At 40.1% G+C, this 14,657-nt stretch overlaps 1 protein-coding gene across 1 annotated transcript; it reads left to right on the forward strand.

Moving 5' to 3' along the window:
- Positions 1-7,435: 7,435 nt before the first annotated feature.
- Positions 7,436-8,664, forward strand: LOC119775234 (lysophosphatidic acid receptor 6-like). Its single transcript, XM_038273137.1, has one exon. It carries the CDS (start codon positions 7,523-7,525, stop codon positions 8,375-8,377), a length of 855 nt encoding a protein of 284 aa, XP_038129065.1. The 5' UTR covers positions 7,436-7,522; the 3' UTR covers positions 8,378-8,664.
- Positions 8,665-14,657: the final 5,993 nt, after the last annotated feature.

A 14,657-nucleotide genomic window follows, 5' to 3' on the forward strand; every position in this document is an offset into this window, starting at 1 on the left:
CCCCCACACACCAGCGGCGCGCCGCCAGCAGGACCGTTTTGAATCATTTCAATGGACTTACCATTATTATTTTTCACGTCATCAATACCAAATTCAATCTAATTGGATGGGAATCTACGTTGCATTTGACGCACCACTACAAGATGAATCGACAGATTCGGCGGTATTCATTGGCGGCAAATCCTTGCAGCTTGGTGGCGGTGGCGTTAGCATAGTAGCATGGACGACGAGATGATTGAAAATGAACACAACGGAGATCTAGTCCTATTGGCAGACATCCTTTTAAAATGTAGGCAACGGCATGAAAAAAGTGGTTTCTACTTTTACTTTTATACTTTAAGTAAATTTACAAACCTGTACTTTGTTACTTTTACTTGAGTAAAGAAGTTTAATCAGTACTTCCACTTTTACCAGAGTATTTTTTAACACAAGTATCTGTACTTTTACTCAAGTACAGAAAGTGAGTACTTTTGCCATCTCTGCTAATAGATGTGGTTTTGTAAAGATAAATATAATAAGGAAGACCACTGGTCTTCTTACAGCAGCAACACTGAAAGAAGACCTGTTGTCAGGAGGTGTGGAAGTTTTGAGGACCCAAATGCAGAGAGGAGTAGGCATGGATGAGTTTGGATGATTTAATGAAAGTTCAAAAACCAATAAACTTCAGGGAAAATACTAGAGGGAAGCAAGAGACTAGAAAGAAAGAAAAAAAAAACATCTACAACACAAGAAACAAGAACTGAGTGAAGGTTCTGCCGCTCTTTAAAGCCTAGCACTCTGATGAGAAAGATTATTTTCACCTGTGTAGGCTACCCAGGTTCTCCACAAAGATCCTCTCTGAAGAGATGCATAACTCGCACTAAGGGCCGGATCTATCAAAGGTTTGCGTGTATTAAAACGTGAGCTATTTCACTGCGCACAGTAAAAAATGTACAAACTGATCTATCAACAGCGTGCTAAAAGGATTTGGTCTTTAAAACGTGCTAAATAGCGCCTCTTATCCATTTAGTACTTTTTCTGCTATGAATATGCAATATGGGGCGTTTACACGCAAAAGTGCGTCTTGTGGGAGGAGAACATGTAAATATATTAATTTAGCACTCGCAAAGTGATTTATTAAACCTGAAAGCAATTTTGCTCACGGTATCTGACTCTATATTTAACACGTTTCAAAAGAAGGTGCAAATAGTCTGTATGCGTAATTGCGCACACATGACAGCGGTTATTGTCGCAAGAAGGAGACATCGAAATGAAGCAAGGAGACGCAGAGAACGCATTTTTTCACTCCGTGTGAATATTTTTGGAATGAAGGAGGAAACGATCATCAAAACATATCGTTTATCCAGCATTGCCATTTTGAAGCTGCAATTCCAGTGATTTGCTCCTCACAGAGCGTCAGCTGTACTTGTTCCTCAATGCTGGTCAGAGGCATCTCATCTACTGTGCCCCCTCCTCTTTTGTTCGCAGATGTTTTGTTATATGCCAGTTTTTCTTTGGTTCGCCTTCTAATATCCTGGTATCTTCTTTTTACTTCATCCACTGTTCGCAAGGTTTCACCAACAGCGTTTACTTTATTACAGATTTGTTCACATATAGCGTTCCTCTGTGTGACAGGCACACTTCTTTGCTGTAGCTCACTTAAATGTTTGTTGGATTCATCCACCAACACCTCCATTTCCATGGGGTCGAATTTCCTTTTGCGCTTTCTGCTGTCCAAACTCACCATGCCGCAAACCACAAAACGCGCAAAACCATCATTTAAATAGGGTGTCTCCAACAGTTTTGCACCTGCCACCAGTTACGCAATCGCTCTTGTTAAATCACCCGCAAACCATGGTTCAGCCCCTCGAGCAAAATTCCAGTTTGCGAGCGCAAATTACTGCACGCAAAATTGGATCTTGATAAATCCGGCCCTAACCCACACACTGAAACCCTAACACCTGTGGCTCATTGGCTATTTCTATGTGGCACCAAAAGCACCAAATAAGAAATTATTTCACTTTATAACGCAATTAGAGAGCGTTCATCTGTACGTTTTCAGTCAATATCTGAGCCAAATTTCTACAACAGCATAATTTCATATAAAGGACAATTTACTATGTGCTTTAATTTTTAAGGGGGATAACCATTTACATCTTTGATATTTTTGGCAGATCACCCATATTGCTTCATTCTCAAAAATCAAATAATTATTTTTCTTTTAAAATCGAAAAATAGAAAGTCTTGGCTCAATGTTTTATGGTTTTAATATTTGTAAAATCTTCATACATTGATACATTTTACATTTTTTAGCAGCAGTGGCCAAAACGGCTCTTTTAACTGAAAATGTTGCAGAACGCTGGTCTAAATAAACATAATTGGTAACATAATCATATGGAACAAAGTTTAGTCTAATAAACAATTAATTCTCAGTTTAACATAAGTTGATTGTCTGTTTTTGGGCCTAACAGTAACATTAAAACAGCACCCTATGCAGTGGTGTGAAAAAGAGTTTGCCCCCTTCCTCATTTCCTGTTTTTTCACGTTTGTCACACTTAAGTGTTTCGGAACATCAAACTCATTTAAACAATAGTCAAGTACAACACAAGTAAACACAAAATGCAATTTGTAAATGAAGGTGTTTATTATTAAAGGAGAAAAAAAAATCCAAACCATCATGGCCCTGTGTGAAAAAGTGATTGCCCCCTAAACCTAATAACTGGTTGGGCCACCCTTAGCAGCAACAACTGCAACAAAGGGTTTGCGATAATTTGCAATGAGTCTTTTACAGCATTCTGGAGGAATTTTGGCCCACTCATCTTTGCAGAATTGTTCTAATTCAGTTACATTAGAGGGCTTTCGAGCATGACCTGCCTTTTTAGGGTCATACCACAACATCTCAATAGGATTCAGGTCAGGACTTTGGCTAGGCCACTCCAAAGTCTTCATTTTGTTTTTCTTCAGCCATTCAGTGGTTGACTTGCTGATGTGTTTAGGATCTTTGTCCTGCTTCAGAACCCAAGTTCGTTTCAGCTTGAGTTCACAAACAGATGGTCGGACATTCTCCTTCAGGATCTTTTGGTAGACAACAGAATTCATAGTTCTATTTATCACAGCAAGTCTACCAGGTCCTGATGCAGCAAAACAGCCCCAGACCATTACACTACCACAACCATATTTTACTGTTGGTATAATGTTCTTTTTCTGAAATGCAGTGTTCCTTTAATGCCAGATGTAATGGGACAAATACCTTACAAAGAGTTCTACTAATGTCTCATCGGTCCACAGAATGTTTTCCCAAAAGTCTTGGGGATCATCAAGATGTGTTTTGGAAAAATTGAGACGAGCTTTAATGTTCTTTGTGCTCAGCAGTGGTTTTCTTCTTGGAACTCTGCCATGCAGGCCATTTGTGCCCAGTCTTTTTCTGATGGTGGAGGCATGAACGCTGACCTTAACTGAGGTAAGTGAGGCCTGCAGTTCTTTGGACGTTGTTGTGGGGTCTTTTGTGACCTCTTGGATGAGTGGTTGCTGTGCTCTTGGGGTAATTTTGGGCGGCCGGCCACTCCCTGGAAAGGTGCACCACTGTTCCATGTCTTCACCATTTGTGGATAATGGCTGTCACTTTGGTTTGCTGGATTCCCAAAGTTTTGAAAATGGCTTTTTAACCCTTTCCAGACTGATAGATTTTAATTACTTTCTTTCTCAATTGTTCCTGAATTTCTTTGAAACTTTGGCATGATGGGTAGCTTTTAAGGATATCTTCGTGGACTTTATTGTGTCAGGCAGCTCCTATTTAAGTGATGTCTTGATTGAAAATAGGTGTGGCAATAATCAGGCCTGGGTGTGGCCAGAGAAATTGAACTCAGTGGTTAAAAACCACAGTTATAGTATATTTTAATGAGGGGGCCAATCACTTTTTCACACAGGGCCATGATGGTTTGGATTTTTTTTCTCCTTTAATAATAAACACCTTCATTTACAAATTGCATTTTGTGTTTACTTGTGTTGTACTTGACTATTGTTTACATTGCTTTGATGTTCTGAAACACTTAAGTGTGACAAACATGCAAAAAAACAGGAAATGAGGAAGGGGGCAAACATTTTTTCACACCGCTGTATATGTAATTTATACTGTTTCTTTTTTGTTTTTTTAAGTTGATTCTAGGGTGAGTTACATTGTAGCTGTTGGGTATAAATTGGTCCTCTGGATAATAAACAACAATTCTAAGTAAACAAATCAGACAGTTTAGGAAAAACAAGGATATTATTTTAATTGACTGCCTCCAGTTAAAAAGACAACAAAGGTAAAAAGTTTCGTATGAGCAAGGCTACCTTGACCTGAATCAAATGCACCTCTTCTGTAGAAAGAATATCTTTGAACAGAAATTCTGGGTAACAACAGAGAGCAGCTGGTGAAAAAGTTTGCAAAACTTTGAATCTGTTTAAACAGTTCAAGTTCCAACTAATAGTAGGAAATATTATGTATACTTATGGCTTTATAGAAAGCAAGAAACAACTCTTGAATTTCATCATTCCAGCAGACTGTAATTTTACTGTAATGTTATATTTTCCCCATTTGTGTGTCTTCCAAAGTCAAAGAGATTCTCAACACAATGTACAGCTGAAATATTTGTGCCCTTCTGTATAAAATATATTTATCTTTTAGGCAGTATATGGTCTAACACATAACACAAGATAGAAAGAAATTAGCAGCAGGGTGTTTTCAGGGTGTTTTTTAAATTCATCATGAAAGCTTTCCGTTTTTATCTGAATACCACCTACCTCAGTTCTCAGAATCAGATATAGATAGCGATGTTACTTCCTTTTATCAAACTGGTGCAGCAGTGTTGATGGAAATAAAGATGAAAATACATCCTCACTGACATATTATTAAGTTATGTAATAATAAAGCTTGGGCAAAGGCAGCAGTTTTGACTGGGCCCCCCTTATGTTAACATAAAAGTTCTCAGGCCCCTCTTAATTACCCTCTGCTCTACAACCTTTTCAAAAACGGAATGCAAAAAGCTACTGCAGTAAATTACTTATGGCAATCAATGTCATAAAAATTACAAATAAATTATGAAAAGTAATTTTGTTAAGTTTAACTATTTGAGCCATCTGTAAAACTAGTTAACGGCTACCTTTTATAAATCTGCTTCTTTCTGTATGTCTGCTTTGGTCTCTGCGAACCCCAGTCAGCCTCACACTGAGCCTGGTTCTGCTGGAGGTTTCTTTCTGTGAAATGGTAGTTCTTCCTCTCTGCTGTGGCGACATGCACGCTTAGTGTTGTTTGGTCATTGCTGAAGAGTCAATGACAAAATGCAAGCACAATTTCAGGAGGATCATTTGCTGCAAATCATTGAATCAATGCAATCAACTGGTTTTCTTGGAAAGTTTTAACCGATGTGACTGTAATGACTCTCTAAATTGCCTCAAGAGGGTATGTGTTCCAAATTCAAGAATCCAGATATATTTTGCAGAAAATAAGATAGCAGTTTCCATTCCGCTCTGTGGAACTATGTGGGCTGTTGTGTATTAAGATTGAACTGGAGTGCGTGTCTGATATCAAGATAAGTACAATTTCATAGAAATATAGAAAGCATATTGACGTAATTCAAAATGTTACAGTCTGCTACTAGTGATGTTCCAGCTCATGCTAAACTCTTATCAGTTCACATCTTAGACTACAGACATTGATTTGAAAAAAAAAAAAAAAAAACTAGACAGAAACCAGCAGTTCTATAATGTTCTTGCAGACTGCCTCAAAACTGATGTCTTCTAAAGAGGTTACAGTATGGCTGTCTTCTATTGGTCCCCTGGGATAACCCAAAACAAAACATTAGAAAGGACAGATGTATTTCGGTCCTACTTCAGAGGGGGAAAAAAAACAAAAGGTTAAGTAGAAGACAACAAATAGTCCAAACAAACACTTAGTAAACCATGATGAACCTCACTATGTTTCTCCCAGTAATAACAGAGTGGATCCGAGCCCATGTCATGTTCTTTTTAAAGGATCTGACCCACATGCAGGAAACCACTCAGAGAACCAGAGAAAAGATTTAACAGGTTTATTGAAAGCACAATGAGTTGGATAGCTGGTGAACCAGGACCTGAAAGTGTGAAGGGAAGTTCAGGCTCAGTGGGAAACTTGAACGACGACCTGCAAAAACAAAAACTGAAACGGGACTCACGTTTCAAGAAAAAGGTGTTCTTTCCAGAATCCAGCCGGTGTGGGTTGTTCCAGAACTTGGTTGACTAGTTGGAGGGCGGACAGGGTTTACTCAGGTTAGGTTGGTTCCTTGAGGAGCGATGGAGCTGACTGCCACTTAAATTTCCTGAAGGACTTGAACGGTTCCTGTGGAGATTTATCCCCTGCTCAGTGTGAAGCTCAAACAATCCTCTCAGGGGGAGAAGGTCCAAACATCCAGGTTGCATCCCCTGCTCAGTGTGAAACTCAAACGATCCTTCCAGGGGGAGAAGGCCAAAACATCCAGTTTGCAGGATGACTTCCTGCAGAGAGGCAAAGACAAAAACAACAAGGTTAGGGCTCAGGGAGACAAAGACTCTGCTAAACTCAGCTTGGCTAGAGTACCTAAAACTGGCAAACACTCTGGCGTCGAGGTAGTGGCAGTCAGCAGCTTAAGAGTCCTCAGGTAATGAACCAACCATCCGCAGGTGTGTGGAAGGGCCAACGAGAACCGGGCACCACCTGGTGGTGGAGGGAGAAAACACAAACACACAACCCACACAAACTGGATTCCTAACAGCTCACAGTAGTTAGACATATCACTAGGGTTGCCACCCATCCCTTGAAATAAGTAATCGGCCCGTATTTGGTAGTTAAATTATGCGTCCCGTATTGAATTGATAAGGGACGCTATTTGTTCCATATTTTCACAAAAAACTCCACTCTGTAATCTCACTTCTTAGGGCGTTTGTCATGGTTTCATGATGACGGTCCTCATGTTTAATTCTAGTTCTACAAACTGTGCACCTGCACATGCCAACTCGAAGTATCTATCTCAATAATAATAATAATAATTTCAGGGTTTGAATCTACTTTTGTGGTAAACCTGCCTGTAGAAATCATAAAGACTTTTTGATATGAAAGAACAAAGTTAAAATTTCAAGGGGAAAAAAGTTCAACATTATTAACATGGGCACTGTTTAGTGTCCCTGCAGTAATTATTTTTAAGACAAGCTCAAAGTGTTAGTGCAGCTAAAAAAAAACCTAACTTGCTAAATGTTTCCTGACAAAACAAATAAGGATCATTGAACAGTTTCCGACATGAGGGCGGATATAACACAAATCTGTCAAATGTCAAATTTTTCACAAGAAGTGTTGCAATACATTTAATTCCTCTTGCTGTAACACCTATTTGTCAGGGCGCATTGAAGAGACCACAACTCTGCCTTGTCACATAAATTTCCTGTCACTTGCTACCCTCATCTCAGTTCTCACAGAAGAAAAGAAGCTAGAGGACCTTTATTCAGTGTGGTTTTAGCAAAATACAGATGTGGTAGTTTTACTGTAAATAGCATAATGAAGGAGTTTTATGCATCAGTTTTTGGCTGCATTTTGGTTTTGGGGCTGCCTCTCAATGCTGTGTCCCTGTGGATTCTACTCTGCTACCACGGCCTGAAGTCGCCTAATGCAGTCTTCATGATCAACCTGGCAATCTCAGACCTTATGCTTGCCATCACCTTGCCTCTGAGGATCTACTTTTACGCAACAGGAACATGGCCATTGGATAAAATGAGTTGTGTTTTTATCACAATGCTGTTTCGCAACAACATCCGCTCCAGCTCCATCTTCATCACGTTCATCAGTGTGGACCGGCTGCTGGCTGTGGTTTTTCCGCTAAGGTCACGGCACATACGAACCCCATCTAACGCTGTAAAAGGAGCTGCTTTCGCTTGGCTCTGTGTTGTGTTGATGAATATCCCAGAGGGCGTCAGTTTTTCAAGATATCTGAACAGTAAGAATGAATCGACTTGTTTTGAATCTGTTTACTCTGGTGATTCAAAAAAGCTTTCACCCATTGGCTATATTCAGGCCACGCTAATCCTCGTCATGCTGGCTGTCAACATTGGATGCACTGCCAAGGTATTTTGGACCCTTTGCCATCAACTCAGTGACTCTATGAATGTGAACAGCAAGATGAAGGTGATGGTGCTTTTTGTTCTGAACTTGGTCATGTTTATCATATGCTTTGCGCCCGTGTCAGTCATCCCATTAATACAACTTACTAATTCTGATATCACACCTGTGGTATGTCTCGCTACTGTGAACTGCTGCTTGGATCCACTGTGTTATTACTTCTCCCTTGATGCCTTCTGGAAGAAAAGTGAGCAAGATGACGTGAAAATAGAAATTAGGACACATGAAACGGAGTGAGGTTCATCATGCTTTACCTTTTTTGTTGTTTTTGCTGAGTGTTTGTTGGGACTATTTGTTTTCTTTTATATAACCTTTTGTTTGTTTGTTTTTTCCTCTCTGAAAGTAAGACCCAAATAGAGCTGCGCTTTTAGAGATGTGTTTTACGTTATAGCAGCAGAGCCGTAATGTAGCTTTCTTGGATGATGTCAGATTTAAGCCAGTCTGCAAAACCATTACAGAACTTGTAGTTTCCTTCCAGTTGGTTTTTGTTTTGGTTTGTAAATCAATGTCTAGACTCTCAAAACTCACCAGCTTTTGAGGGGCTAGACCCGTTTTAATAATAACTCAGAATTCATGAAAATTACACTGGTCAAATGTTTACCAATATAGACAATTCAAATACCAAATAAATTTTATGGACATAGCCAGAACCAAAGCACAATTAACACAGATATAGCAGCATGTCAAAATGTAAACTTGACAAAGCAACAACAACAAGCAAGCATGTCTTTATTACTGCTGTTTGAAAAATACCTATTATTTTTGAGAATAAAAAAAACTACTTTGAGTAATGTTTGAAATGATCCAGTTCGGGCTGTGTTTAATACTTACCCAATTATTAAATGTATATATTCAGAAACTAGAAGGTGTTAGCTTTCAAATAATGTATCACACGTGTAATTTGGGCTTACAGTTACAAAGTTATTTGCTTTTCCTTTTGGGTATGCGAAATAGGTGAGAATTTCCCAAAATGAGGTGGATGTGACATGAAAATGAAAATAAGACCTAAACAACCAGTTAAATAAACCACTCTTTCTACAAAGAAAATTACATTATTACAGATTAACATGATGTCAGTAGCAGATGGTAAAGTTTTGAATGACATAAATGTGCTACCAGTCTCAACTCAGTTGTTCTTATCTTGATCATCTTACCAGACCTTCGCTCTAGTTCAGTCTTAATCCCACAAAAACCCTACATAAACCAACAGAGCAAAACTGACACAGATATTTTATTTTCTGCAAAATGCAGCTTGATTCTTTGATTAGGTTGAGTCCCATTAGATTTAAGAAATGAGTGTAATGCCAGAACCACCCTCTAGATTAAGGGGCAACAGTGTATGCCCACCCACAGCAGACTGTAAGAATACTTTATTTTTTATTTTTTTTTTTTTACAGATTTGAAACAATCCAAAACAAATGGTTACAAGCTTAGCAGAATGCACCACTGGATCTCGGAACAAATGTTGGTTAGTTGGTTTCAACACGGTGAGAGAAAACAGAAAAATAACATCCGCACTTGCTGCAAACCATCAAGTAAAGGAAAGTAAAGTAAAGTTCAAGCTAAATCTGTTGTAATCAGATGCAAGAAAGAAGCTTTAGAGAGTCTAAGAATGATAAAATATGGGTGGATTAAATATTATTCATAGGTGGGTCCATGCATATCCTTCTGAGAAAGAGGTGGCACTAATAAGCTGTAGGAAAGCTAACGGATACGAAGCTGATCGTTTGGAAAATGTTCTGCTGAGAAACGTTTGATCCCATTATTTGAAAGACTACTTTGACAGATTCAATCAGCATAAATGATAACGGTTTAGCAAGTACACTGCTTTATAGAAACAACATTTTATTACATTAACGCGCAGCCTACTATGTATATACTGTGTATATGACTATAGATTCTGTATTCTGTATATATATCTAATGGTCTGCACCATCAACACCAAATCAAATTCCTTGTAAGTGCAAACCTACTTAGCAATAAACCTGATCCTGCTTCTGATTATGGCCTAATCACAAACAATAGAATTATCACAAACAATAGAATTAAGGTCTGTCACATTGGACACCATATTCTTCATATAATCAACACAAAAAAAGGGATTTTTGAGTCGCCACCCTGCAGAGAAAGCTCATTTCAGCCGCTTGTATCCGGGATTTCGTTCTTTTGGTCATGATCCAGATTTCATGACCATAGGTGAGGCTAGGAACGTAGACCGAACGGTAAATTGAGAGCTTTGCCTTTTCGCTCAGCTCCCTCTTCACCACGACAGACCGGTGCAGCGTCCAAATTATTGCAGCAGCCGCACCGATCCGTCTGTCGATCTCCCGCTCCATTCTTCCCTCACTTGTTAACAGGACCCCAAGATACTTGAACTCCTCCACTTGAGGCAAGGACTCTCCTCCAACCTGAAGGATGCAGAATTGTTAATATAATCAATAGGCATTGAACTAGAACTCGTCCCTGTTCCTATAGAGAGCAGACTCATCCCATAATTACTTCAGGGAGAACTGAAAATATAGATAAGAAAAATATTATTCTTAATGATTGCTTAATATTCATATGTCTGGATGAAAAATGTAACAGTCATATAGTTTGAATCACCACTTTCTCAGCTTCTATGAGGCATAAAAACTATTGAGCAAACACAAATGTTTTAAGCCAGTATAGCAAGTTTAAAGATGGTAGTTTAAGGTGAGCACATCTGAGGACATCTCCAGCTCGTAGACAAACAGAAATGCATCTCATCAAGATGAAATTAGGAAACTGGTACATTAATGATTTGAGTACATTGATAGTTTTATTCATAGAAAACTAGAACTGTTACCAGGGCTTTCATATTCTGTGGGGCCTATATACCTCTGCTGCCCCCTAATGGGAGAGTGAGATGAGGAAAAGAAAAAACAGAAAAGTAAATTAAACTATTTATCCAAAATTTAGCCTATACCCTTGGCTGTCGGGGGCAACAATGTCCCCCCACTTCTTCAAAAAAGTGCATCAAATACTCATTCTGTCTAAAAGAATTAGTTTTTAACATGGATAAAAAAAAAAAAGCAGCAGTCAAGCCTACAGGTAAAGCATGATATGTATTTATAACTGACATCTGACTGCATCAGGGGTCTGTGCATCTCAAAGAAGCAGGTTAATTTCTCCCACTAATAGGCTCTATGCACAGCTCCACTACTTCCTTAACTTCAGCAGCTCCTTTGTTTCCCCGTGTTGGCGACAGTCAAAACAACTAAGTCGCCGAGCGGCTGATTAGGGGAATCCTTGTTGACGCGCTCAAAAAGGTTCAGTCCAATATGCTGTTCAGATCCTTTTATTGATCTTCAAAAAAACATGCAGGCAGCATACAAACAAATCCACAGGTTGGAGCCGTGATCAGGCGCAACCATAATCTCCAAAACTTAAAGCGGTCAGCAAAATGTAGACATCCCCCATCACCCACTCTCTGACACAAACACCAGGTGAACAGAACAGGTGATTTTACCAATCACCGCTGACACCACGTGATCAAAGCTATGCCCATTCACCACATTCCGGCCCCTAATTATTACTTCACTACAAGGTAATAATTACACATCCAACACACATATGCTGAGATATACATTATATCAGAACACTGAATGAGACATTGTACGTTCAAAGAGTCCATAGACGTCATTTCCTCCTTTCTTCTTTTGTCCATATAGAGTAGTCAGTCAGTCATAGGCCAGAGGTTACCAGCACTTAGCCTTATAGTCAGTCTGTGATGTACATCAAGTAGTATTAAGGTCAAGTCAAAGAGTCAAGTCAAACTAGGTACAAAAGTGTCTTCATTGGTCGGAACTTTCCTGAAGAAGGCATATCTTTGTGATAGGTCTGCATAGATGGCTGGTTGGAGTCTTAATCCAGACCTGGCGTACAAGCCCCCTTTTGTCTGGTATAGTTTCTGTGATTCTGCCAATGATCCAAGAACCACGAGGTGAAGAGTCGTCCACTATAAGGACCACGTCTCCAGGAACAAAGTTGCGTTTCATTTCCATCCATTTTTGGCGTTGTTGAAGCAGTGGCAAATATTCTTTAATCCATCGTTTCCAAAACAGATCAGATATGTATTGGACTTGTCTCCATCGTTTGCGTGCATAAAGGTCACCTTTCTGGAATAAACCAGGTGGTAAGCATGGGTTAGACTTGAGCAGAAGGAGATGGTTCGGTGTTAGAGCTTCCAGATCATTTGGATCAGTAGATTCCAATGTAATAGGTCTACCATTGAGGATCGATTCCACTTCACAGAGAGTAGTTTGAAGTCCTTCCTCGTCCAAATGCTGTGTCTGCAGGGTGGAATTAAGGACCTTTCTGATGGAACGAATCAATCTCTCCCATGCCCCACAATGGTGCGATCCAGCTGGAGGATTGAAGATCCATTTCACTCCCTTCAACAACAGTGTATCAGAGATCTTTTCCTGATTCCACTTTTCTATGGCTTGTCTCAGCTCGCGCTCTGCACCAACAAAGTTGGTCCCATTATCAGATCGCAGCTCTTGAACTTGACCTCGCCTTGCAATAAAACGGCGTAAGGCGTTAATGAAAGAGTCTGTGTCAAGAGATGAGGCGACCTCAATATGCACAGCTCTAACTGCTAAACACGTGAAGAGAACTCCATACCTCTTCACAAGACTTCTCCCACGCTTGACTTCGAATGGACCAAAATAATCTACTCCAACAAAACTAAAAGGGGGTTTCTCAGGGGTTACTCTGCTGTCAGGTAAGTCGGCCATTTGCTGCTGGCCTGTAGCTCCATGGAGCCGTCTGCAGGTCACACACCTCGACAGAATGGTTCTAATCAATGCTCCAGCACCAGGAATCCAATATTTCTGATGCAGCTTTGAGAGTATGTAGTTCCTACCCCCATGACCCACACTTTTATGGATATGCTGAAGAATGAGATCAGCAATGTGAAGGTCCTTAGGAATTATGATAGGATGTTTGGAATCTTCAGACATGACAGCCTTGCTGAGACGTCCTCCAACACGCAGCACATTATCCTCCAGAACAGGATTCAACTTGTATATGTGACTGCTTCGCTTCACGCTCTCTCCCTTTTGGAGACAGGAGATCTCTTCGGCATATCTTTTCCTTTGACAAAACTTAATTATTTGCATCTCAGCATCCTTAATCTCTCCCAATGAGAGAAAGTTATTACAGAACTCAACCCTAGGATGAGCACTTTTAGACTGAGTTGTATTAGATGCAGTCTGGAAATGTGTCTTGTTCTTTTTGCAACGTAAGAGCAATGTTTTGAACCGCAAAATCCAACTCATCACCCTGATAAGACGAGTCCAGGATGAGGTATGATGAATCAAGGAATCCAAAGGATGATCATGATCATGTGTAGGTGAGACAACCACAGAGGCACACATCTTGACTTCCTGGTCTTCATATGAAAGTTCCTGCAAGTTATCTGGGTTAACAGGCCAATCTGTCTCTGGCTGTGTAAGAAATGCAGGACCAGATAACCATTTAGTGTCACGCAGAAAAGGTTTTACCTTCATACCTCTGGAGGCAAGATCTGCGGGGTTATGTGTTGTGTTCACGTACCTCCACTGTGAGACTCCAGAAGACTTGAGAATCTCAGACACTCTGTTGACCACAAAAACACGAAACCTAGTAGTCTTGTTATTTATGTATTTCAATACTGAGGTGCTGTCCGTCCAAAACACTGAGTCCAAAAGATTTATCCTCAGCTCTCTTCTCCAAAGCCCGTCCATGCGAACTGCTAGCACAGCCGCTGTCAACTCCATACGGGGAATTGTGACTGATTTTAAAGGTGCCACCCTGGACTTCCCCATTATGAAAGAACTGTGTGCCTGTGAGAGACTGTTGTGTAGCAGCAAATAGGTAACAACCCCATAACCCTTGTCACTTGCATCTGCAAAGTGGTGTAACTGAGCAGAAGTTATTTCTCCAAATTCAGTAGGTTTGAAGCATCGTCTGATGCTGATGTTGTCCAACAGATGCAGTTCTTCCACCCACCTTGTCCACTCTTCAGCAATATCTGATGAAATAGCATCATCCCATCCAATCCCCCTCTGACACAGATCTTGAAGTATCCTTTTAGCTGTGAAGATAACAGGAGCAAGGAATCCCAGAGGGTCGTAGAATGACCTGACCATAGAAAGAATTCCTCTCCGGGTCAATGGCCTGTTTGGGATGGAAATAGAGAACTTAAATGCATCTGACTGTAAACACCACCAAACTCCCAATGCTCGTTCAGCAGGCAAGAGGTCACAATCCAAATCTAGATTTTTTAATTCCTTGGCTCTCTCCTTCTCAGGTATTACTGCCAGGACCCTGCGGCTGTTACTTATCCACTTTGTTAAATGGAAGCCTCCCTTGGCACAGATGTGTCTGAGGTCTGTATAAAGAGCGATTGCTTCCTCTTCAGTGCTTACTGAAGCAAGGCAATCATCCACGTAGAAATTGTGTAGAATGGTGTCAATCACCTGCTGGTTGAAATGTGCTTTGTTGTCTTCTG

This window comes from Cyprinodon tularosa, unplaced genomic scaffold, assembly GCF_016077235.1.
Source record: "Cyprinodon tularosa strain WSP-4 unplaced genomic scaffold, ASM1607723v1 ctg86, whole genome shotgun sequence".
Lineage (NCBI taxonomy): Eukaryota > Metazoa > Chordata > Actinopteri > Cyprinodontiformes > Cyprinodontidae > Cyprinodon > Cyprinodon tularosa.

What these genes read in the sequence shown, in the direction of transcription:
- LOC119775234 (XM_038273137.1), top strand. Translation starts at nt 7,523, where the DNA reads ATGAAGGAGTTTTATGCATCAGTTTTTGGCTGCATTTTGGTTTTGGGG.